Source organism: Colletes latitarsis, chromosome 6 (genome assembly GCF_051014445.1).
Source record: "Colletes latitarsis isolate SP2378_abdomen chromosome 6, iyColLati1, whole genome shotgun sequence".
NCBI lineage: Eukaryota > Metazoa > Arthropoda > Insecta > Hymenoptera > Colletidae > Colletes > Colletes latitarsis.
In genome coordinates this window covers 10,206,269-10,232,853 of record NC_135139.1, presented here as the reverse complement: position 1 = coordinate 10,232,853, position 26,585 = coordinate 10,206,269, and the positions used below count along the sequence as shown (strand labels likewise).

The 26,585-nt window shown below is 37.2% G+C and overlaps 1 protein-coding gene across 2 annotated transcripts in view; it reads right to left on the bottom strand.

Moving 5' to 3' along the window:
• Mib1 (E3 ubiquitin-protein ligase mind bomb 1) overlaps positions 1-26,585 on the bottom strand; it is a 642,152-nt gene that overhangs the window by 612,753 nt on the left and 2,814 nt on the right. For both annotated transcript variants that reach the window (XM_076767466.1, XM_076767467.1), the window contains exons 6-8: positions 26,428-26,575; positions 26,058-26,299; positions 25,756-25,953 (exon numbers count right to left, since the gene is read on the bottom strand). In XM_076767466.1, coding sequence (XP_076623581.1) covers positions 25,756-25,953; positions 26,058-26,299; positions 26,428-26,575 — 588 coding nt within the window. The remainder of the gene's footprint in view (positions 1-25,755; positions 25,954-26,057; positions 26,300-26,427; positions 26,576-26,585) is intronic.

Sequence of the window (26,585 nt, the reverse complement as noted above, 5' to 3'; positions counted from 1 at the left end):
GAGCTGACCAAACTGTGGCCAGTAGGAGAGCAAAGGGAAAGGTGAACGAACAAAAGGGTAAAAGGGATGCTGCGATGCAATGGATCGGTAAACTGATGTGACCCCCCTCGTCTACTAAATTGATTTACTTGACAAAGATTGAGTTACCGAATTAAGGCCGTACCGCAACGGCCCGTTCGATCGTTATTCAAACCTAACGCCTTAATGATGCGACAGCTTCATTGTGTTTATAGTTCAGAATTAACCTTTCCCCGCTGGGTTTAACTTCACTCTGCAACGAACGATTACCGTCCCTGCTGTCGGGGAGCAGCTGAAAAACTGCTAGACCTTGATCAAGTACGAATTTCGAGCTCGATCGCTTTCGAGATATCTGCAAACCTTCGAGAAAATAAAGCGAGACAGGAGATTTACTCCCACGCGTTTCACGCCGAGGAAGTTTATGGACGCCCGGCACAGTGGGACAAATTGACTAAGTTACATTTTTTTTTTAATAGGGGTCGAAAAAGATCCGAGAAACGCTCTGTGGCTAAGTTAAAAAGTGACTAAGGGAAATAAATCTAATAATAGAAGATTTTAATAAATAGCACTTAACTCGTTATTCGAACGGTGCAATTACGATTCCAAAAGCTTCAACGCCACCCGGTATATTGCCAGTCGCCTCGCCACGATCCTCGCGCCGACGAAATGAAATGGGACAGCGAGACCGAGACACGGCGAAGCGAAATGAAGCGAAAAGAAATGAAATAAGGGTTTCATTATTTTCGCGAGATGCATTTCTGGCGTCTTAGGTAACGTCAGGTGACGTGACAAACGACGGGGGCATTCCGCGGGAATTAAACGCGCCCTGTTCAGCCTCCCCCGTCCTATCTTCAAATAGGTTACCTTAACGACAGCGAAATGAAAAGGGAAAAACGCCGGGGAAAAAGGAGAAACACCGAAGGATGCAGCAGTTTATTAAGACGTCGCGATTTTCATAGCGAATTTACCGCGACCGGGTATGTAACTATTAGAAATATCAAACGTTCAAAGGGCATACCTATTATTATAACTTTCATAAAAATTATTGAAAATGGAACAAAAACCATTTTTAAAAATGTAAACCCATTTAGTATAGAAGAAACATGTCAGAGTGTAAAATTGATGCTTGCCAAATGCGACAAATAACAAATAATATTTATTACAATTTTTATATTCCGACAATTCAGAAAATGATCCGATCGGATAAAGGCTTCTGCAAATGTTAACGTATTCGTTTCAAATTAAACACGATCTCGATACTTCTGTCTCATAATAGTTACGTTGCTTTTAAAACCGAAGCATGACGTACGTATTTTTATTGTTTAGGGTTTTGGTGAAGTTCGGAGTGGTTTCGCGAGCCCGTTGTGGCCGGGGCGAATTTCTACCGTGAAAACCAATAGTTTCGACGGGGACCCTTTGACCAGAAATTTCAAGCCAAAAACCGTGGCGTCACGGACGGAAGTAACGGCACCGCCAAATCGTTAAGCTATCAGAGCAATTCCGAGCGCGACGGCAATTTCAGAAATACCACGCTGACAAAGTTCTGAACTAGCGTCCCCCATTCTGAGCCGCGTCAAAGAGTTACCCATCGGTCGCCTCTAATTTCTTGGATCATCGGTCGCGGCCAACTCGATTCAAAAGTGGGAATCAAACTCGCACGGGGTGTAGAGAGGGCTGGGGATGGTAGTAGGGACGCGGAGAAACAGCACCAGGAAAATTGCAGACGACACGAAACGACAAAGGGTTGGAACAAATGCGTCGGTCCCAATTTCAGGGGGCCGGTTCTACGGCAATTGCTATTCGATTTTAACTACATTTCGCGTCGCTGGTCTCCTACGAGGACGGTAAGCAATTCCCCCGTCCGTATCGTGCCACAGAGGAAACCTTGGGTCCATTCGACCGAACTGGGCTAAAGCTGAATGGATCGCGTGGCATCAGGAAGCTATTTGTTCGATCGCAACAATGGACGATCCTACGGCACGGATCCTAAAGGCCCAGCCCACAACGACGCCCGCGACTCGTATTAAGATAAAGGGAACCACTCTATCGGCCCTGTAAAGTTACGGCGCACACCGTTAAATCAACGTCCAATGGCTGAAATAGAAATGGCGACCATGAACGTCTACACAAAACGATACGATCGACTCTCGAAGGAACAACGTTCTACCTATTATAATCGTCTCTTAGGAAACCAATGAATTCTAAAACTTAATTTATTATTAGAACAAAGGAATGACTTTTCTCTAATTGCTTCATTAGTATTAATTATACAGGGTATTCTATGTGGGATCCAATTCAGAGATGGATTCTACACGAGAGAACTTCTTATTTTCAAATTATTTACCTTCGCAATAGGCATTCAAAATAGCCTCCTTGCATCTGAACATAACTTTACATTAGATTCGTATCTGCCATTTCTTAACTAGACAAACTTGCCATTACATGCCTATACTCAGGGCCGAGGAAAAATAGTAAATAGAATGTAAATATTTTTATTTTCTTATGTGTGTGGTAACATATGGAAATAATATTGTGAAATAAGTATAAGAAGATAGCGAGTGACAGTTGCGAAGTATGTTTAGTTTTAAAATTTGTGTGTCTTATTTTCAGTTCATTATTTTCTATATTTGAATCCAAGTGTAAATAGTAAATAATATTTTCTCATGATTTAACGAAATAGTATTTCCAAATAGTATTTAGTTGTGCAAATATTTCAATGTTCACTATTCAAATTTTCCCCAGCCCCGACTATACTATGCAACCAAATAATTTTTTTCTTTCCTACAAAGGAAATTATACCGAGATAAAGTGCAAGTTGTACAGTGAATTGTTAATTTGACTGTACGTGAGTCCAACGCTTAGGTACTCTACCTTGCGTCTGTTATTATAGAATGGTAAAAGAGCGATACTTGATGCTGCGTTACGTATTTGCACTCTGTACAAACACAGCATGTAAGGGAGGATAAATCCGTACGAGGAATTCTACCCGTGAGCAGCATAAAACTGTAGTTACATTGCATAACGAGCACATCGCAGTAGAAAACCTCTTTTTGGTCGTAATAATTGTAAACATAGATATCCTGTTGGCTTCCACAATGTTAGCCAATTTACCAATCAAAGTTCGCCACAGAGAAAATTGAAAAAAAGAATTTTAGAATTCGTAGCAAGTGATCAAAGCAATATTTTCTCCTTTTATTTAGAAAAAATCGTTGAAAATTTTCGCGACGAAATGTTCTATAAAAATAATTGCAATTAAAAATAACCTTGACGAGCCACAGGTTGGGAACCACTGCAATATGCAATATTAAAACGACTCGTATAAAAGCTTCGATAACCCTACGACAAATATCGTAAAATACTACTAAAAAAATAGTCAAAAAAAATGCTAATAGACAAAAATTAAACAATCTTTTTGAAAAGGATTTATAGTCGGTGCATTGTATAGAAATTTGAAATATGTATCAAACTAGTGGACGTTTCAATTCCTTTCAGTTCGTGTTTGCATCACGCGTTATTATATTTTATAATAGCGAAGTTATGCGCACGCACACACATTTACGAAATTGATTTCCTTTCAGCCCATCGTGGCGTCGGTGCTCCGCATTTGCAGTAAATTTGGATAACGTCCGTAAATATAGCATCATAAATCAGGAAATGGACTGAATATTCACTGTGTTGCCATCAGGCTGCCGGTCGGTCGAATTCAGCGCGGCAAACAACGTTACAAACCCTTTTACATGCGAAAAGATACAGCAGGGAACAGCTTCTACCGATACGTCGCAATCGATGCTCATGAAAGTCCCATTAGCATCAGGAAATACACCGTAAGAGCTTGGTAAGTGGTTGGAAAGCTTCAGGAGATAGAAATTGATCTCCTCGGAGCTCTGCTATCCGCTTAGGAGAATAATAGAAGAGAATTATGCCCGGCGTTTCAGAATTTCACATCTTAGGATTCTACATCTATCAACTTCAAGCGGAATTATGCTCTTGACTAAAACTTCTATTTACTGTTCGACACACGCGAGTTTCGCGAGTAGTGGCTGCTCGTCAGCATACAATGTTACAAAATTTTGCGTCGAGCAAACAGAATTTATATGTTTACTAACTACGATAAGTATTTCGATACGTTTTAATACGTGACTAGAACTCTTCTGGCGCGTTTAATCGACGTCTATGTAATTCAAAGAAGAAATAGAACCTGGTGATTTGTATGTTCGTCTCTAACTCCCACGCATTTCAAGGGACACGAGGAAAACGAGAGACGAAATTGGTATTCCCCGCAAATACTGAAGGATATTACCATTATTCGTAGGAACATGTTAGGAAACAGAAATGGTCCTGGTCCGTAACTCCAGAGGGACATAACGACGATACTCAGGACGCAATCAAACTCTTTCTATGATCTCGAATCAACGAAAATGCCTTGTGCTGGACGTGGAACGTGACTGACCGAACGGAATGCCAACTACACTTTGGTCATAAATGTCCTCGTCGTATCGGATGGAAAACTGAACGATGCTGACCGTGCACCAGACTTGCTAGGAATCTAACGATGATCACGAAATTCCTTCGTCGCAATTGTATTTTCGTCAATTGCGAGAAAACATTTCGCGAGGTTCTTCTGGAGACTCGAATAACGTCGGAGGAACTCAAAGAAACACGCGTTCGAGATCTCGATCACTTCTATTTACCGACGTAAGCGAGTGGTTAACTATTTTTAGAACGAAAAGAAAATTATTGAATGAAAATGTTGCTTTTATATTTAAGGTAAACGTAGTACGCGTTAGTCATCTTTCTAGTCGGAATTAATTCTGTGCGTTGCAAATCCAATTTCTCTAAAATCGTAAGTAAAAGGGGACCTCAGCGCCGATAATAAATTTACTCCTTTTAGAATCCTTGGATAAATGAGATACCGTGCGGTTTAGCTTTCCACGGATTCCTTTATCTCAGAATCTCGATCCACCTCACGGAGCACGAATAAACAAGAACGGTGACACAAAGAAATAAAGTCCGGGCTTTTCGATTGCTGAAAGAGGAAAAGGATAAAAACAGAGGAAGATAGAGGACTTTCGACTACGTCCTCGCAAAAAAAGGGAGCATAAATTCGTCCAAGATAAACGCATCCGCTTTTTCTTCGTTCGTCGACGAGAGAGATTAGGAAAGCGATAGAACGATGCACGGAACGGAAGTAAAGGGGGGAGAAAAAGTAGACTTTCCGTCCCAACCATGGGGAGACATGCATCGCGTAAAATTCAAAAAGCGAGGAAGGCGTGGCGATACGAAACTTCCGAGAACGCAAGAACACTGTTTCAAGTGGAAAACGAGAGACGTCGAAAAGTCTTTAAGCCTTTCACAACTTTGACGTAAGTCGCGGCACAGTGAAACTACAATCTCCATCGTGCTATCTGACAGCGTCGTCTTCTGCCTATCGACTACTTTATTTTACGTGAAAATTTTACAAAGATACGTGCATTAATATAATATTAACAATATGCAATATTAACACGTTGGCTCAGTGTGTGTAAGCAGGGTGTTCGGCCACACCTGGAAAAAATTTTAATGGGAGATTCTAGAAGCTAAAATAAGACGAAAATTAAGAATATCAATTTCTTGATTGAGGCTTCGTTAAAAAGTTATTAAAAAATTAAATTAAAAAATTTCAAATCATTCTGAAAAAATTATTTTTGGTTGCAAGGATCGATTACAATCATCTTTGGTCAATACACATACCCTCGAAATCCTACGCACTTTCGAGAAAAAAAATCCTTACCGAAAATGTAATGTCTGACCATACATTGACGTGTTTCACTGAAATTTTTCGGCGAAATTAAAATATTTAAAATCGTTGTAAAAAAATTATTTTCAGTTATGAGGGTCAATTCCAAACATTTTTGGTGAATACACATACCTCCGAAATCCTATCCATTGTCGAGAAAAAAATTCAATAGCTAGACAAGTTTTTCGACAAAATTAAAAAGTTTCAAATCGTTCTGGAAAAATTATTTTCAGTTGCAGGGGTCAATGACAATCATTCTTGATGAATACACATATCCCCCAATTCCTAACCATTTTCGAGAAAAAAATTCTTTACCGAAAATATACTGTGTGGCCGGAAATGTTTCTATAACTTGTTAAGGAAGCCTCAATCAACAAATTAGTATCCTTGATTTTCGTCTTATTCTGGCCTCTAGAATCTCCCACAAAAAATTTTTCCCAAGGGTGGCCGAACACCCTTTATATATAGCAACTGTATACGACCAAAAATCGAAGATGATCAGACAGGAGATGATTCTACATATAAAAATAAACAGAAAAATATAATAATATTTTTTCGTTCGAGGTTTTGTTTTCGAGAAAATCGACTTTGAACTTCAGCGCAAGTAGAAAAGTAAATGAATGGTCAGACGCGCCAGCCAACGCGTGTCCGACAGATTTTTAAATTCACTTATCTTAAAAACAAAGGCTTGAACGAGAAAATGTTATTCTTCCTTTTTAACCTATTTTTATATATAGAATCATTCTCTGTCAAGGTTGTACCACTTATCCAACTCTGTATGTTAAAAATAAGAAAGAAAGATTGAGTTGCAAATTGTGGACTACTTTAAAAGATTTTTCATTTATATTACATATAGATTGCTATCAATTGTTCATTGGTATAATAAGGAAATATAGATAAGCCTAGATATCAGTAGAAATTGCTAAAATGTGGACTCGTTGAAGAAAGTTTTACTGAAAAACATTGCATAAAAAGGATCCATGAGATCTATTATTAAAGGAAGATTAAAAACGACTGTTCTATGCGTCAAGTTTCGTGGGTAATACGAAAATTTTCTGCGATACCGTTCAGTTTCGCGAAGCCGATAGACTAACCGAGATAGGTGGGACAATCCGGTAAAGCGGAAGCTTCTGTGGAATCGCGTCATTTTCCCACTCATTTCATTCTTGATCCAGGAATGCAGCTCATCCGGGGTGGATTTGTTCAGAAGGAGCGGGCCGTACGTTGAAATTCGAAGAGAGGGGGAAGAACGAGACGCAAAACGAAAGGACAGAGAGAACGGGAGAGCCACGAAGTCGACCACTTCTGTCAATTCGATCTGGTAAACTTCACCGAAGGTACCTAAATTCTAATCGTAGTATGCAGTACGTTAGAGTTCCACAGAGGCAACTGAAGAGGATCGAGGAAAATGGAGATTGGTCTGTCGATAATACGCGTTGGGTGTATGGACAGATACAGAGAGCTGTTCTATGTATACATGCAAACGCGCTAGACGAGATTGTCTCTAACAAGTTAAGATTACGCTGCCAGAATCGCGGTGATCCAATTTCGATTAAATCTGATACGCGGGAGAAAGACTTCGGGAAGCGTAGAGACGCGCGGGAACACTGTTCGCCGATTCTTCGACGCCCACGCTAACGATCAATTTTAACTCTTCGCGGGGAATTTCACCCCGCGCGTAACCAGAAATGAATTTTAGCTGTCCAGGCTTTCAACTCGCATGTTATTCAATAATTCCTGAACTAATCAAGTTTAGTATTTTCCAACTATATAGTTATACTGAAGAAAGGCTTTTTTCGAAATTTATTGCCTACGCGGTACTATGACGATGAATTATGTTGATCGAAACAATCATTACTGGTACAATAGACGAATAAATTCACCGAAAGCGTTAACCCGATGATAATTTTCAATGGCGTAAATTATAAATTATTTTGCATCTTTAGCGCGCGAAAAATTACCACAGCAGGCTAGCAAAAATCAAAATAACCAGGAGGAGGATTCTAGGATCCAGACACTAGCATGTAGCACGCTCGACGCGAAACGTTCTATTTTCCGGCAACTCAACGGCCACTTCTCTCCCACTTTTCTCGCCCTCCACTCAGCGCTTCAGTCTCAGATATACCCCGAAAGGAGATATTCGAGCTAAGAGTGCTAGAAGAATCTCGAATGTAGCCGGTGGACTTGCGAATGAAACTAGCATCAGTTTCGTCTGGACGAAACATAGGAAATGCCAGAGAAACTTTCACAATAACGTTGTCGTTAGACGTACGAAAACTTATTTCGTCTCCTACCTACCGTCTAACTGCACCTACAAGAACCTTTAACATTTTGATCGAGGAGCCGACAACGGGACGCGAAAACAAAACGAACGTGAACGTAAGCAAAAATCGAGACACGTTACGAAAGCATCGAGTTCTCATAGATTTAAAAATTCGTTTTTTATTTTTAATCATTTTGTTTGTCGCTGTACGGAAATGTTGTCTAATACTTTTTGAAGGGAATTAATGAACTCTACTTCCTCCCAAAATTTCAATCAAATATATTTATTATTCTAGGAGTTATGGACGTTTGAATATTGGGACCACTTTTATGGGGGGTTTCTCACTTTAAGGGGTTAAGGAACAACTTTTCAAACATTCTTTGAATTTCTACATATTCTTCACCAAAGTATGCGTTGTTTACATTTTGAAACATTAAAATCCTCCAATCCGTCTAGGAGTTATGATTTTTTAAGTACACGCATGAAATTTCAGGGAAATCAATCAATGATGGCCAGAAATTGCATTTTCGGTAATGAATTTTTTTCTCGAAAGTGCGTAAGATTTCGAGAGTATGTCTATTCACCAAAAATGTTTGGAATTGACCCCCGCAACTGAAAATAATTTTTTTAGAACGATTTTGAATATTTTAATTTCGCCGAAAAATTTCAGGGAAAAATATCATGTATGGTCAGACATTGTATTTTCGGTAATGAATTTTTTTCTCGAAAGTGCGCAGGATTTCGAGAATATGTCTATTCACCAAAAATGATTGTAATTGACCCCCGCAACCAAAAATAATTTTTTCAGAATGATTTGAAATTTTTCTAATTTAACTTTTTAACAAAGCCTCAATCAAGAAATTGATATTCTTGATTTTCGTCTTATTTTGGTCACTAGAATCTCCCATTAAAATTTTTCCCAGGGGTGGCCAAACACCCTGTATAAATATGGACCGCGCTGTGAGGAATGTTCTAGAAGCAAAGTGTGAGCCGTTGTCGAAGTAATAAAGTAATCTGTAATACATAATCCGTTGGTCGTCTAAAATAAAAACCCTAATATAAAATTAACAATATTAAACACGTCTAAGACGATTGTGTAATGTGAATTTATTTTGTCTTAGAGCAGAAAAAGTACAATTGATATTTATGATAGATTTCTGAAAAAAAGAATTGTACTGGAGATCGAAGATATGAAATAACAGTGTACTTTTGGTGGGAGAAATACTCTCAGGACCTGTCATACGCGACGAAAACTCGGCTAATGGAGACGACAAACGTACTGATGGTTTTCTAGTAATAGCAAATGGACGAAAATGGTGGGAACGAACACAGCTCCCGGAGGATCCGGTAAATCTTAACCGAAACAAACTTTCGAAAGGATATATCGTCGCGTGGACGACTTTTCGTGAAAAAGGCGTCTAAAAGGCCGCGCGGGACCTAAGGGACACAGGTTTACCTCCGTAAGGGAGACATTAATCTACGTTGAGGCTCGGCCATGTAAGTGTTGTCTGACGTGGTATAGAAGATAAATGTACAGGTAAGGAGAATTTAGGTCAACATTTCGGTGTCCTACTCTCCAACCTCCATTACGTTCGAAGGTATTAGTTAAACGAAATAAAATATCTGACGTGCAAAATTTTCTGAGCGAGCTTAAAACGTTCAGTCTAGTATGTGGTCCTAAATAAATAGTGTTCTAGATAAATATAAATGTTTTTAAAAAAATTATTTCTAACAAGACAACGACAGTGTAAAAGAATGGTACCATAAAGTTTAAACATTTTCGGGAGAAACGAATAAGAGAAGTCGATAGCAGAAATGAACGACGACTAAATAAATCTACGAACGTGCAAAAATCGAGGCAAATTCAGGCGTTGGTCGATTTTACGTAAGGTCTTTTGGGTAAATAGAGGACGTTCAAATAGCTGCTCGAGGAGAGCGGGTGGTTGGAAATTCGGATAACGAAAGTTCGTATAATGGAGGCTCTACTGTCGCACGAAAATGGACCATCGACGAGATAAATTCTGGCGAACCGGTCGGAAATTTGTTTATTTGCCCCCCTCCGTTTATCATAGCGAAATTCAGGGATTAAATTAACCCCCATCCTCCGTCTTGCTTCTTCATTCTCAGAGTTCGCGCGACTCGTTTGCTCCCGTCGTCGATCCGACGTCGTCTATCCTTAATAGACCATATTATCTCCGGGACGGGAAGTCCGGGTAATTTTAAAAGTTCCCTCGCGTCGGCCCTATGGTGACGCCCCTGGCGCTTTCCATGGGGAATGAGAGATAAAAGCATGGCAGAGCGAAAAGTGATCGTAGGAGGCGAAATGCCCCAGTTTGAACGCGAAAGAGAAGGGATCGCCCTCCTACGGAGAGGATATTTTCTGAGCTTTTTTTCCCCCCCAGTGCTTTTGCGGACCGAATATCGCAGCCCCGCAGGTACTCGTTCCGAAAATAGAAAATGTCGACGAAACTGCTGGTTTCGATAGTCGGACCTTTATTACCCCGGGCTCGCGTTTTCATAGAATTAGTGTAATCGAGATTTGATTTATAAGCACTGAAATACGCCCCAAATTTTGACCACAGCAGAGAAAATAAAGAAAAGTTAAACTCGGAGAAGAATCGTCTATTTTTAGTAATAAAGAAAATCAATTTGCTGCATCAAGAACGGTTTGTAAATGAGACTCTTTTTGTCGAGTACTCGCGCCCTGTTACAAAATGGCGCAATTAAGTACTGCGACACAACCGCCAGCAAGAAAGCTTTACGCTCTTATTTGTCAATGCGATATATGATCGTACATTAGAAGAACGCCGTTGTTTTCCACCATTGTATAACGTCTTCCTATTAGTTGAGTAGCCTGGCGAAAAAGCGATAGACATTCCTCGCAACTCAGGTGGAAAGCAGAGAGAAATGTATCGAGTGCAACGGAAGGGCGGATACGAACAACGAAGCTTATACGACTCGGTGAAGAAACAACAGAGATATTAACATGCGGACTAAAGTATTTACCGTGTATCGTTTTCTACTTTTTGCGCTGCATGCACGCAAACAAACGAGTCTAGCGCAACAGAAAAGAAGAGAATAATAAAAAAAAACAATCAAAAGCGTATCGCGTGTACAGGTATATCCAGACGCGTACGTGTTGTTTCGCCCGGTAACATTGCTCGTATTACAATGTTTGCATTTTTATGTGTTTCAGCTTTCTGATCCTGCTGTGATGGAAATACGTGGAACGGCAGATTTTGTTTTATACCATCTCTTTTTTTTTCTATCTTTACTACCATTGCCAATTGAACTACTGAAATCGGTGAAGCTAGCAAACGTGAACTTTCTTCCCTTAATTCTTTGACTACGGCGCGATCTTGGAGTAATCTTTCAACAGAGGCGACACGTTATTCGCACGCCAATCACTCCCCTGTGCCGTCCAGTGACTAGTGATCAAACCAATACCCAGAGATTTGATACCATTCTTAAGATTTAAAAAATAATAACTGCAAATAAATGAAAATTATCCATTTTTATTTAATTTAAGTAGCTTTTTAAGCTATTTTAATTTACTTAACTCAATTTGTAGATTCCTCCAATAATAATGGGTAATTAAATATAAAGGAAAAAATCCGAAATTGAAGATAGATACAAAAGTGCGGAGGACGTATATATACGCCTTTTGTACATATTGATGAACTTGTGAGGGAGTATGGACTAAAATAAGACGAACATCAAGACTACCAATTTCTTGATTGAGGCTTTGTTAAAAAGTTAAATTAGAAAAATTTCAAATCGTTCTAAAAAAATTATTTTTGATTGCAGGGGTCAATTACAATCATGTTTGGTGAATAGACATACCCCCGAAATCCTACACACTTTCGAGAAAAAAATTCATTACCGAAAATACAATGTCTGACCATACATGACATTTTTCCCTGAAATTTTTCGGCGAAATTGAAATATTTAAAATCGTTCTGAAAAAATTATTTTTAGTTGCAGGGGTCAATTATAATCATTTTTGGTCAATAGACATACCCCCGAAATCCTACCCACTTTCGAGAAAAAAATTCATTACCAAGAATAGAATCTGTGGCCAGAAATGTTACCCTAAAGTTTCATGTGAATTTTTGAAAGATCATAACTCCTGAACGAATTGGAGGATTTTAATGTTTAAAAAAGCAAATTACGCGTATTTTGATGGAAAATATGTGGGAATTCCAAAAATATTCGAAAAGTTGTTCTTTGACCTCGTAAAGTGAGAAAAACCTCATAAAAATGGTCCAATTTTCAAACGGCTATAACTCCTACAATAGTGAATATATTTAATTGAAATTTTGGGAGGAAGTAGAATTCATGGGTACCTACAAAAAAGTATTAGACAAGATCTCCGTACAGCGTCAAACAAAATCATTAAAAATGAAAAACGAATTTTTAAGAAAAATCGGCAGGGGGTAGCTGCTGAAATTTTTCGGCGAAATTGAAAACTTTCAAATCGTTCTGGAAAAATTATTTTCATTTACGGGGGTCAATTACAATCATTTTTGGTTTATACACACACCTTCGAAATCCTTCGCATTTTCGAGAAAAAAATTCAGGAAAGTGGACAAATTTTTCGGCAAAATTAAAAAATTTAAAATCGTTCTAAAAAAATTATTTTTGATTACAGGGGTCAATTACAATCATTTTGGGTGAATAAACATACGCCCGAAATCCTACGCACTTTCGAGAAAAAAATTCCTAACCGAAAATACATTGGCTGACAATACATTGGCTGACCATACATTGATTGATTCCCCTGAAATTTCATGCGTATGTTTAAAAAATTATAACTCCTGAAGGGATTGAAAGATTTTAATGTTTCAAAATGTACTCATCACTCGCAGGCAGGTGTTGGCAGATTGTCGTTTTACAGGCAGAACTTTAAACGTTAATAACTTTTTAACGAAGCCTCAATCAACAAATTGGTATTCTTGATTTGTCTCCTATTAAAATTTTTCCCAGAGGTGGCCGAACACCCTGTATATACGCCTTTCGTATATTATGGATAAACTTGTGAGAGCCTATATACACCTTTCATAGCCAAATAGTTAAACCATTCTAAATTCTTTAACTTTAGATACAACCAGAAGTCTGACAATTCCTAATTGCAATGTACAGAGAACCTTTTAACGTTTTAAATGTTATCACAGCTGTCATGGCAACGAAGAAGCGGTCGTTTCTTAAAGCAGGTCAAGTTCCAAAGAAAATACGAAATTCGTCGACGTCACCGGACCACTTCATCAGCAACAGGAGTACAATATAATAATTTGTCCCCTTACGTGACAGCCAATGCATTTTAATACGTTTCCCGCCTCTCATTTCGCTGACAGAGCGGACACGATGAAAGCGGCTGTGTTCCTTCGGGAACGTCGAGATATTTCCCGGTGGATTACCGGGAATTTTAAATTTTCTGAAAGACGAGGAACGTCACCGTCTTGTACGCCGTTCAACCAACGAGGCAACTTTTCGCCTTCTACGCGGAGCGCGTTTACCAGATTTTTCCATTATGGCAAACTTTGATCGAATCGTTAACACTGACGCCACACGGAGACCGATCGGATGTTACTATCAAAAGAGGAACACGAAAACCGTCAGTGCAGCTGGCAGCTGGAAAGATCATTCCCCGAGCTGAAGAGACTACCTAACCCTGACTATAAGTTCTTTCGCGAGCATTGAACTGCTTTAAAAAACACACACACACACACACATTTTCAACCAGGAATTTAAAAGGTTCCGAAAATTTTAGATTAAGTAGTTTACAATTGTCTGGAAACGACATGTTGACGAAAAATTTTTAAACGAGCTCTCCGAAGGCATAAATCTTACACGAGCTCGCGTGATTAATATATCGCGGAAACTTTGAATCCTACGGTATAAAATTATGTAAACTTTACCCTGGAACCGTAGTTTGCCGAAGTTAAAAGGGCTTACAACATTGCTATGTATGCGCAAAATGCGCGCAACTTTCTCTAAGAAGCTTTGATACCGCGAATTTTCACAGCAATGTAACGGCGGAAGATCCAAGCAATCGTAGTAATCCGCGAAAAAAAAGGTAGAAAGCGGAAAACTTCGAGGAAGTCGAGGAAAACACACGCGTAACCTTTCCCGGGGGCTAAATATTTTAATAATCGTTGCAAAGAACGATTTGTCAAACTTAATCCTCCTTTCAAAAAACTTTCGACGCGTTAGAAACGAAGTACAGAAATTTTTGTTTGTCAAAATAACATCAATAGCATGTTTAGGTAATATATCATATATTCGTTTAGGATTATCCGCGTTAATCTTCTCTTTTTATTAAAGATTATCGGTTCACGTTGGCAAATACTGATCGAAGCAATATTGATCGAATGTTGTAATTAAAATTGTACCGTAACAAAACATCGTGATCAAACATTGTCTCAAAGCTGAAAGCTACCATTATTTCCTCAATATTGACACTTTCAAATAAAATGTTTACATTCCACTATGAACCCGGTAGAACCGGAGCTACACTGATCACGCATCACCATTAATGAACCAGGCGCGCCCATCTACTAAATCGTATAAAATGCAATGTAAATATTTTTACGGTCGCTTGAAAACTTCTCTACTTTACGTTCGGAAATTATATTACGCAAATTTCAATCTCGTTTTCATGTTACGAGCAAATACGTCTATAAGGCCAAATAATCAGTTACTTCTTACTATACATGGTGGTAAAAAGAAAAACTAACTTTGTCAATTAATATATATACAAAGTATTTTAAACTGTTTGAATGTTGTGTATTTTTAATAAAATAGCTTTGATTCCCTGAATTTTTCGGGCATTGTTTAACATCTTTCTGCAGGAAAGGAATAATAAACAACGTCGTAACTTTGAACAGATGAAGAATAGTGGTGTCGCGACATCTAAGACTGTGAAAGAAATTCATTTTCAGAAAGCAGCTGTACAGTCACCGTTTCGAGAGATTCTGCATGGTGGAAACTCAGGGCTAGCATAAACACACTCAAGTTTTGGGGGGTTGAGTGCAGCAGCCCGTCACTTGCACAGCCGCCATTCTACAAAGGAACCCTCCCCCGTAAGTACTTGAGTACAGGAGACACCGTCGACTAAGAGTTTGTTGCTGTTTCTTGTTCCCGTACTGCCACGACTACTGAAGGGCTCCTAATGCCCGGTATAAGTTTAACGCTGGTTATCGGCTCGTACAAACCGCCTAGCATCGTTATTACAGCTTTCGATAAACACTTTCGACCTCGTTTCACTGCCAGCAGTGAGCGAAAATTGCTTCCAAAATTCCAACTAATTTTGTCTTACAGTGCGTATCATACATATACCAACCCCTTAACATTTAGGAATTTAATCTTTTGGAAATGAATTAGATCATAATAGTACTTTCTATTCCTAGATAGTGCTATAAAAAATAAATATTCAAAAGCAGTTTAGTTTATTGTAATTAATAATTTAAATGACGGAAATACTATTTAATCTGTGTTTCATAAATATAGCAACTGTAAACAAAACTCATTTTATTGTAAATCTTATGTACAAAAACAAAAATTTAATAATTTATTACGTTTCTGCTACTACGAATTGTATTGAAAATTATTCATATATAACAAGAAAACAAAGAAAAAGGCAATCCAATTGCTGGAAACATAATAAAAATGTTAAAGGTTGGTATATAAATGGAAAGCTTGAAATTTAGTGTTTTAGGTTTTTACATAACCACTTCTATTATATGCACTAAAGTATCATAATTCTTTCGCTTTATTTACTTAAATAATATTATACATTATTTCAAAATTCCGCATTATCATATTCCTAATCTGTTAAAATATTTAAATATAGACGGATTGGTATATTTATGATGCGCACTGTACTACGTTTTCTATTTAATATAAACAAACGTTACGGAGCCCTGTCGCCTTCTACGTTCAGATTTCACGCTCAACTTTTAAATATGGCGAACAAACTTGTGCTTTATTTCCAGAAAAATCCTTGTAAACGCGAATCCTTATTCTGAAAACGCGATCTCCCGAACAATACCGCATAATAAAAGCAACCCAAGAAGAAACCATTGTGTACTGTTCCTACACGCGTTCCTGTATAGTGGGACGATTCAAGAAAACGCTTAGAATCGCTATAAAAAAGTGGAAGAGTGTGTTTCACTGCGTTAAAAATATTCGTTCTATGGTCGTCGGACTGGTAGGAAGGTGCAATAATGGTTTTACGTTCTATTATTATATTCGGATGACGAACACTTGCAAAACGCTTTCAAGTGTTCTCGTAACATGCTACAAAAGATGACTACCGTGCTAAGCACTGTTCTAGACCATGGAGTACAGGCCGTAACTGTAAAAATAATCAAAGTGTAGCCTGTCTACATCGCTACTAACAGCGTAATACCCTGGTCGTTTTACGATCCTCTTTTCCTCGACATTTCAAGGCCCGACAACGCGCAACGAATGCACGCGTATATCGCGCGGTCTTTCGTCGTTGTCCTTTATATCCTTTATATTATATTTACTAATTTGCATACTAAAGGCATTCTAAAACTACAGTCTACGAGCTCTTGGGGAAAAAGTATGTTACACCGTGTTACGTGAAAAATACTTAAAAAATAAAGGAAATTATTTTCTGTCATTCAAAGATGTCTCCTTGGAACCTTAACAAAGTTAAACTCAACTTAACAATAGTTTTTTTCTAGGTTAATAAGAACTTTAGGAACATAAATAAAATTAACAATTTCGTTTAAGATTTTTAAATTATACAACCGATCGACTTTTTAGAAAAAATGCAAGGTTTTTTCACATAGTACGAAAATCTCTGCCTACCATGAAGTTTAATTTAAAATAATGTATGCAGATATCATTAATATATTCACGATAAACTCTTTGTAACAGAGTTAATAAGACGCTTTGCATATAGTAAATCTAGTATACGTGAGATAGTAGGTGAGCTTCATTCACGCGTGAATATATCGTGCAGAATTCATGGAAATATGTATACTGGTAAAATCGGAAAATATAAATTTTCCAGTTTCAAATTTTCATCGAGTAAAAAATCATATCAATATTAAAATATTAACACGTTCAAACCATCATGATTTGATCGCTAAATAAAGTAACCAACGCTACAAAACTTAACAAGTTACATATTAAATCTTATTTCACTCGTTCCTATTATTCAAACGAAAATAATTGCAACCAGCCATTTATTGTTTCTGTTTAATATTCTCGACCAACAGTCTACGATCATTTTCAAAACTATCAATACAAGATAATCTACGTTAAATATAAAATAACACATGCTCGTAGAATAAAATAATATGATACAGTATTAAACTACAAAATGTAATGTTATGTAAAATATTCAGTTGTTCCTCGTCACGTAATTTATATTTTTCTCTTTTAATATAGATAAACAAGCTATATTTCTAATAATTTTCTTATTTATTTCCGTCTCTCAGAAACTTTCAAGGAAAATTGATGAAACACGATCCGCCTAGTGTAAACCGTTAGCTACTACACTATTCAAACGTTCGCTCTGTTGGTAGTCTTTGAAAAAGGTATTTTATAAAGAATCTGAAGGATACAACGGGATTCGAGGATTCTACTCACGAAGGTGCATAAAGAATGAAAAAGGATACGCCTTTGGGGTGTAATGGCAGATCTTCCTGTAAAAGTAAAGTGTTAAATCCGTTTATACCGAGAATCTATTCAAGTATTTATATAAAACGTTCTGTCCAAGTCCATGAGGGATTGGTCAGAGACCAGGGGTTGCCTCTTCCGTCGAGGAACCTATTTTCTATTCCGAAGGAAGCTACACGGCAATGCATACTGAGAATGTAGCACGCGGATGTACCCGAATATACCCCTTTCCTCTAAAAAGAACGTCTAGAGCGCCTCAATCTGAATGGGTAGTGCTTTTCTGGATGAACATTATACTTAATGCAAAAAGAATAAAGATTCTGAAAGACACGGACACGGTGGGACATTTCGTATGCATGGTACGTGTTAACTTAAGGAACGCATTTCAGAAGCAAACATATTTTTCAGACGTACATCCTTGCACCCGTGTCCTGACTTTTGTTTTACTATTTCTAGCTACTCCTCGAGCGCTAGAAACGAGTATACCACCTTCCATTTTTAAAAAATCTAGAGTCTCTTTTCCCCCAACAATCGCCTCAAAAAAATTTGTTCGCAAAAATAAGTCCCTTAAACTTTATGCGAACGTAACTTCATTTTTATTGCTTTTTTGAACGAACTGCAACCAACGCGTATTACAATGTTCCACGTTTTATATATTTTCCTCTTTCATACGTGAAACTACTGTGTGGCAATAACGAAAAAGAAAATACTGATTTTAAGAGAATATAAATTCGTATTTAAGCTAAATTTTATCTCACGACAATGCTTTATTTGCCTTGGCGTCGTCGTAAAACGAGTTTTAAGAGCCAACATTTTACGTTGCGATCCAGGAACCAATTTTCTTCCCGCATTTACCCACAGATGGTTCCATTGTCAAGTCTTTTCCAAGGGGAATATTGTCTCTGTCAGCGAATACGAATTTTTAAGCACTGTCGACTCCTAATCAGCGCGTCATTCTTTGTCCAAACCAGACACAATGTGCCCGATCTTATCTAACGAAATACGACGTTCCTCGCATCCCGCTATCGCCGAATCGTAACTAAATCGTATACCCGCGAATAAAACCGGCAATCAAACGAAGAAAATTACCAATTCGACTTCCTGCCATGTTCACCCACCGATTCAAAGGTATACGCGAAAATGGAGAAACGTAAATTTCAACGAATTTTTAGCTCAATCTTTTTTTTTATACTTCTTTACGTAGTGTTTTCTAAATTGTGGGGACTTCAAAAAAAAAACATCATATTATACTACATTAACTCTGTATGGATCCATGTAACTTTCACCAAATAATTTTAGTTTTTTCACAAGATGAATTATATAATGTCTCTAAGATAACCAATAACAATATTGATGACGGTTGGTAACACCATCAACCTGAAATATCAAAGTAAATGCCTTACAAGTTTATACTTAAGAAAGAAATTCGACCCATAGAGGGTTAAGCTGATTAAGTTACTTGATTCATCCAATATGAATCAGTAATATAACATAGAACACAAAATATTACGAATAAAACGAAGGAAACTTTAAGGTCGACCTAATATAAATCACTCATCAGCACGAGCGTCAATAATCGAAATTTACGCGCGTGAGATGGAAAGATGGACGTAACGCTTCACTCTAGACACGAATCCCCTTCCCTCTGAACGATCTACCTTCGACATAACCCTTTCGAGCGATCATAGACAGGAACGGCCATTTTCTTCCAGGGCGTGCAAACCAAGAGCGTTACTTCTGTCGACTTTGCACCGAGGGGAATATCGTCGCTGTCAGCGAATATGTTTTATAGCAGCATCGCGCCAGGATACGGCTCTAGCAGGTACAGTGCGCGGCTGCAAGATAGATTGAGTGAAGAGAGGGGAAAAAGGGGAGAGGAGAGGGAAATGAAGAGAGCAAGAGAGAAGAAGATAGAAAAAAAAAAGATGTCGTATACCATCGGGCTAGGTGGGTATTGGATTTGTAATAGGGGCCATACGGGCTATAGGCACACACCACTCTTCCAACCCCTACTTCCGTCGACCCAGCCACCCCCGACCCGGTCAACCCCACCTCACCTCATGTCGAAATTGCGAACCATTTTCTCGGATAGAAGACGTCGCTGCGGCGCAAAGTCTCCTGGCTCGACTGAATGCATTATTCGCACGAGAGAGCAAAGAGCTACCGGGTGTTCTCGTTTTTACTTTTTCCTTATGAGCCCCCCACCACCCCTTCCTTCTCGACGAGAACGCGATTCGTCTGATACGAACGCGACAGGCCCGGAAAATCTATTCGATCACGCTCCCATGGACGCTCGAGATTGAAATAAAAGTTAATGATTCTAACGAAATATACACCAGCTTGAATTTATTGGCCAGATGAAACAAAAATTAATGCAATTACTCTCACAGGTATTCATGTGCTATAATAGCGATTCGTTATTGATGAAAGGGAGCTTGTTTTTCATAACAAATTAAAGACAAAACTTGTCAACGGTTGTGGCAGGTTGCAAACACATGGTTCTCGTCTGATCACCGAAGTGAAGCTGCATTGGGCGCGGTCAGTACTAGGATGAGTGACCGCGTGGAAAAACACCACGTATTGTTGATTTGTTTATTGGTAACAGTATTGTACACTGTTGTTTATATTATACCTAAATATTAGGAATTACTTGCCGTTTAATATTTAAATAAAAAAAGAAGTAAATAGGAAGTAACACACAGTGTAATATACACAATATTTGATGAAAATAAATGAGAAAAAGAATTCATAAAAAACAAAACTACTCCGTAAATAAAAAGTAAAACAGTGTAGTAAACAACATTTGTTAAAAACGGAAAATATTCATAAGAAAGAAGTTTCTTTTCATTTATAGTGAATCACCATTATAGTGTACGGATACGAGTGGGGAGAGTAACTGGTAGATTTTTATGTGATACATAAATGATACCGAATCCGTAAAGATGCTACTATTAAAAATTAAAATTCCAAGTTGTTTGGATGATTTATCGAAGAATTCAACTACCCAAGACAATTGTACCGTTTGCATTGAGGTGTAAAAAACCCTGTTTCACGTCCGCAGACAACATCCGGTACCAATGGAGATTACTACGGTTTATTCTCGGGATTTATTTAACCATACTGGTCAACGTAGCGAACACAATCGGCCTCGATTATGGCGTACGCGGGAGTCCTGCTCTGGCTCGTAAAATAAAGTGGTCTCGGTTGGAACACTATGTCCGAGAGATTGAGTTGCTCGGTGTCATGGGAGGACACTGTTCCTGGGAAACGATTAATCCTCATTGGTTAGAATTCGCGTGATTGTACACACTTCATGACACTTTCGTTTGAGCGCGCGACCATTCGTTCTCGCCACCAGCTACGCGATTAATAGCGTCACACTTCACATGAAACGGAAAATATTCAACGACCCACACGATATAATGACTCGCGAAATCGATCAAGTACTACTCCTTATACTTTATATTCGATCAAACTCAAATCCCTGATTTTTTAAACGTATTTGATATATACCTTGAAGTTAAATTAATACAAAAAATAAATTTAGATGTTTCTAAGATTGCCAGGGCTTTCAAAACTTTCAGGGTTTTTAAAATATTCAGGACGTCTGAAATATTCTAAACAGGACCGACGCTAGGGTTACCAACTCCCCTTGGGAACTTCCAATTTAGGCGACCCCTTCTAACTCGAATAATACCAATTAAAAATAAAAGGAACAAAAATTTTTACTTTGATCTGATATCAAACGAGATATATATGAAGTTTGTATGAAAAGCTATATTCATACATAGTGGACATTATTAATATTTCCACAAAGAAATAAATATACACGTGTCTGGATTTTTAAATAAATGGAGCGAAGAGTTTTAGTGTACAAAATATTTAAATTACCCAAAAGATGGCAGATTAAAAATAAAAGGAACAAAAATTTTTACTTTGATGTGATATCAAACGAGATATATGTAAAGTTTGTATGAAAAGTATATTCATACATAGTAGACATTAAATCTATATTCATACATAGTAGACATTGTTAATATTTCCACAAAGAAATAAATATACACGTGTCTGGATTTTTAAATAAATGGAGTGATGAGTTTTAGTGTAAAAAATATTTAAATTGCCCAAAAGATGAACTAATATAACGAAAAAATAACGGAGACTTTAACGTCGAACGGTGCTTATTTCGACGGGACGTAAGCAGGTTTTTGAAAAATCCCCTGAAAACGCGAAAGTATAAAGATGGAAATATTATCGCATTACATTAACCGGCTGACCGGCGAGGACCACTTAAAAACATCGTTGATTTACGTTTACTGTTAATTTATACCATTTCGCGCGGTAATTATGAAAATGAGAGGAAGCATTACCTAACTTTCTTAATTACTTTCTATACCTGTGAAAGAGCGTTACGCGAAAAGAAGGCTTTGCAAAAAATTTATTATAATCGCCCGTAGGGCCTACGTTTTAAAGAATTTTAAATACCCCGGTTTAATTAATTCCTTTGACGACTTTCGAATGTAAACAACTTCGCCTCAGGAATTCGAAAAATTTGGAAATTTATGGACAGTGTGGTTGAAGGTTCCAATCACGAATACTTTGGTTTAAAGAAATATTTAGTGTACTGAACATAAATAAACTGTTTCTTTTTTAACAAAAAAAAGCCTTTTTAAGTTCCTCTGCTCTATATTTCTTTTCAATATTAGTGTTGGGAATTCCAACATTTTATATTATCGGACACATCATTTATTTCCCAATTACATAAATCACTTAATTTGGTCATCTAGCAATAGTACCTTATTTTACAAAAGGAATTGTCATACCCTAAAACCATTAAGCCATACTTAATTAGTTTCTTAATAATCACCACAGAATAGAACAGAACTCACTGACACAAGAACATTGAAAAGTTACACAAGAAAAGTTACAGTCAAAACACTTGACAAGTTACAATAGAACAGAGAACAATTACAGATACATAGTATACAAGAGTGTAATAGAACAAAATTTATATGGATTAAATGTCAAGAAATCTACGAACCATTTATATACGTATAATTGTTAACAGGGTGTATACAGGGTGTTCGGCCACCCCTGGGAAAAATTTAAATGGGCGATTCTAGAGGGCAAAATAAGACGAAAATCAGGAATGCCAATTTGTTGATGAAGGCTTCGTTAAATAGTTATTAACGTTTAAAGTTCCGACCGTACTGAATTTTTTTCTCGAAAATGCGCAACATTTCGGGGATATATCTATTCACCAAAAATGATTGTAATTGACCCTCTCAACAGAAAATAATTTTTTTAGAACGATTTGAAATTTTTTTTTTTCGTCGAAAATTTTAGGCACCTACCCCCTGTCGATTTTTCTTAAAAATTCGTTTTTGATTTTTAGTAATTTTATTTGACGCCCTACAGAAAAGTTGTGTAATACTTTTTGTAGGCACTTATGAGCTCTACTTCAGAAAAAAGTTTCATTGAAATATATTCACTATTGTAGGAGTTATGGCTGTTTGAAAATTGGACCATTTTTATGAGGTTTTTCTCATTTTGCGGGGTCAAGGACCAACTTTTCGAATATTTTTGCAATTTGTACATATTCTCCACTAAAATACGCGTAGTTTGCTTTTTTAAACATTAAAATCGTCCAATCCGTTCAGAAGTTATGACGTTTTAAAGATTCGCATGAAAATTCGGGCAGACATTTCTGGCCAGAAATTAGATTTTCGGTAAGGAATTTTTTTCTCGAAACTGAGTAGGATTTCGGGGGTATGTCTATTCACCAAAAATGATTGCAATTGACCCCTGCAACTAAAAATAATTTTTCCAAGACGATTCGAAAGTCTTTTTTTTCACCCAAAACTTTCAACACTTACTCGAATTTTTTTCTCAAAAGTGGGTAGGATTTCGAAAGTATGTGTATTCACCAAAAATGATTGTAATTGACCCCCGCAACCGAAAATAATTTTTCCAGAACGATTTGAAATTTTTGAATTTAATTGTTAATAAATTTTTAACGAAGCCTCCATCAACAAGTTGGTGTTCTTGATTTTCGTCTGATTTTGGCCTCTAGAATCCTCTATTAAAATTTTTCCCAGGGGTGACCGAACACCCTGTATATATTTATTAAGAAATTTAAGGTGTTTGTAAATAGTTCTTGTACTTATCTATTTATTAAATAACTCCACGAATCTTGTGAGAGCCAACAATTAGAATACAGCTTTTTAAAAAAAAAAACATGTTGATTTAGGTGCAAAGTCATTGAAATGCAGATTTACCTAATATTTTTCCTAAAAATGCGTTGTTCTCGAGACATTTAAACGTGAAATTTTCAAATGAATACCCTGCATCCCTATATTATCGTTTAAACAATAATCCTACACAGAACAGACGGTAAATATCTTTCTTTCCAGATGCGTGAAACGTCCTGTTATGACAGTGGCTTAAGATCGAGAGGAAGCTGTCTCGAAGGAGGAAGAAAAAAATAAGAAGAGCGAGGAACGAAAGAACCCAAAGTCAACGGCGTATGCCAGGCACGTAAGTGTTGTTTATCGCGGAAAACGCTCCCGGTTGTCCTCGGGTTCGAATTGTTTCGAAGAAAAATAGGGATCCCCCGGTGTTATATCCCATTGCCCCGAACACCAGATATACAGAGAGCGCCTTGATTATGCGCAACACGTATTCTCAAACACAATCCCGCGACACTCGTAACGCAGGTGGAATTCGAGGCTTCCTCCAGGCAGATAACTGCATTAATTAAGTCTCCTGCAAATGAGGAGATACCCATGTAACAAAGGTGAATTAACACTAATTCACGTTCGTGCGTGTGGCTCTGTATGCGCGACGACTTTCCACTCTCAAAACCAAAATGGAAGGACAAGTCCCAGGGCCGAGTAATTAAGCCAAGAGAGAAAATTCACGGCGTATCGACACGTACGCGCACGTATACAAGCTCACGGAGGAGTAAAAAATAAAGTAACAACGGAGAATTTGAAGTACAAACGGTAACCCGAATCAAGAAAGGCGAAAAAGTAGACGAAGCCTTCGTTATCCAAATGTTCGTACTATTCCCCTCAAAGAGCCGCGTTAATGTTATTTAGGATCGCGAAAATGTTTAAAATACAATCCTTGGACCGGAGAAGAGCAAATTTTATTCGAATGTCACCTATGTTTGAAACAGTGGTTGAAACGGTTCCGGAAATAACTGTTTCAAACTAGATTAAAACAGTTATTAGAACAGAAAAAATGTAACCGAACGAAAAATAAGAAATAAGAAATGCTTGAATATGTTTTTGTAACTGCCTTTAAAGTTCCAACATCCAAACAAGATCACTCCAAGCTCAGTCTAAAGTAACATTCTACCCCCAAGGATGATAAATATGTACTGTCTTCGCTTTCTATTACTTTGACGAGATCGCTATATTTGCTTCATAGATAATACATAATGTACTATACTAAATACAATGGAATCGGTAAAAAAGAAGCCGTAATTTTATATTATGTATAAAACTACCATGAGAGACCACTACTGAAAAAACTTTACATCTTCCACAATCTCGTTAAGAGATATACCTTTAATGATCTTTAAATATAATACACTAACAATAAAGCAAACAGAACATATCGAATTAAAATATCAATACGTTGTATTTTTAATTTCCTTTATTTTTTCTAAATTATTATACAGAAAACAATAAATGTACTAGTATATTATAATGCTAGTAATATTTTCCCAAAAGCTAAAAAAGGGCTTATACTAATAAATATGTAACTTCTATGCTATATAAATTCAGTTAGTATTAATAATAACATTTAATATGTAACTATGGAAGACCAAGCTTGTAAGATTATAATCATTGAAGATGTCTGTTTATAATAATAAATATATTTAATTTAATATTTGGTAATAATTTTAATTTTAATTCAATATTACTTTTAATTTAAATACTGAAAGACATCTTTATGTCAATAATTAAATGTCAACTACTACATTATGTTTTTATATATAAGATAAAAAGAAACTGTATGTAAAATATAAACTTACCTGTAAACTCGGATGGCAACCTAATTCCAGCAACGTACGCACTACACCGGCATGTCCTTTGTTAACCGCGATATGGAGGGCTGTTTGACGCCTTTTATTTCTCGCATTCAAGTCAGCTCCAGCACCAGCCAACAATGCCATTACACCCGGTTCATCTCCAAAAGCTGCATGATGTACAGCTCTATCGCCATCTTTATCCTAAATGTACCATATACGTGCATAATTTTAAATACGCCTATTTTTAATATCACACATTTATGCAAACATTCCTTTAAAATATATAAATAAAAAATAATACTTACTTCAATTTCTACATCTGCCTTATAGCGGAGGAGGATTTTAATAACTTCTAGATGACCATTTTGACTTGCAGCTTGTAAAGCAGTATGACCAGCAAATACACCGTTTACATCGGCTTCGGGTCTTTTCAAACATTCTTCACATTTAGTAGCATCGCCATTCGCAGCAGTTTTTACTAATTCTTCGTTAACATCGCCCGAGACATGTGTTTCAAATAATTTTTTCAACAGTGCCGATAAACGTTCTGAAAAAAAAAAAAATAACGCGAATTAAATACATATATATATATATATATTATATATATATATAGTTACAGAAGATGGTTCGTACAAAAGAAATATAATTAAATTGTCTATGATGATTTAAACGTACCTCCACTGCTATTTCCTGGAACACTACCATCGCTACTTGCTACTTTCGTGACCGCTTGAGGATTATATGTCCAAGATGTACTACAAACTTCTACTTTTAAATCTCCATCGTGATATATTTGCAAAACTCTACCAATTTTCCCCATAGTCTGATAAAAC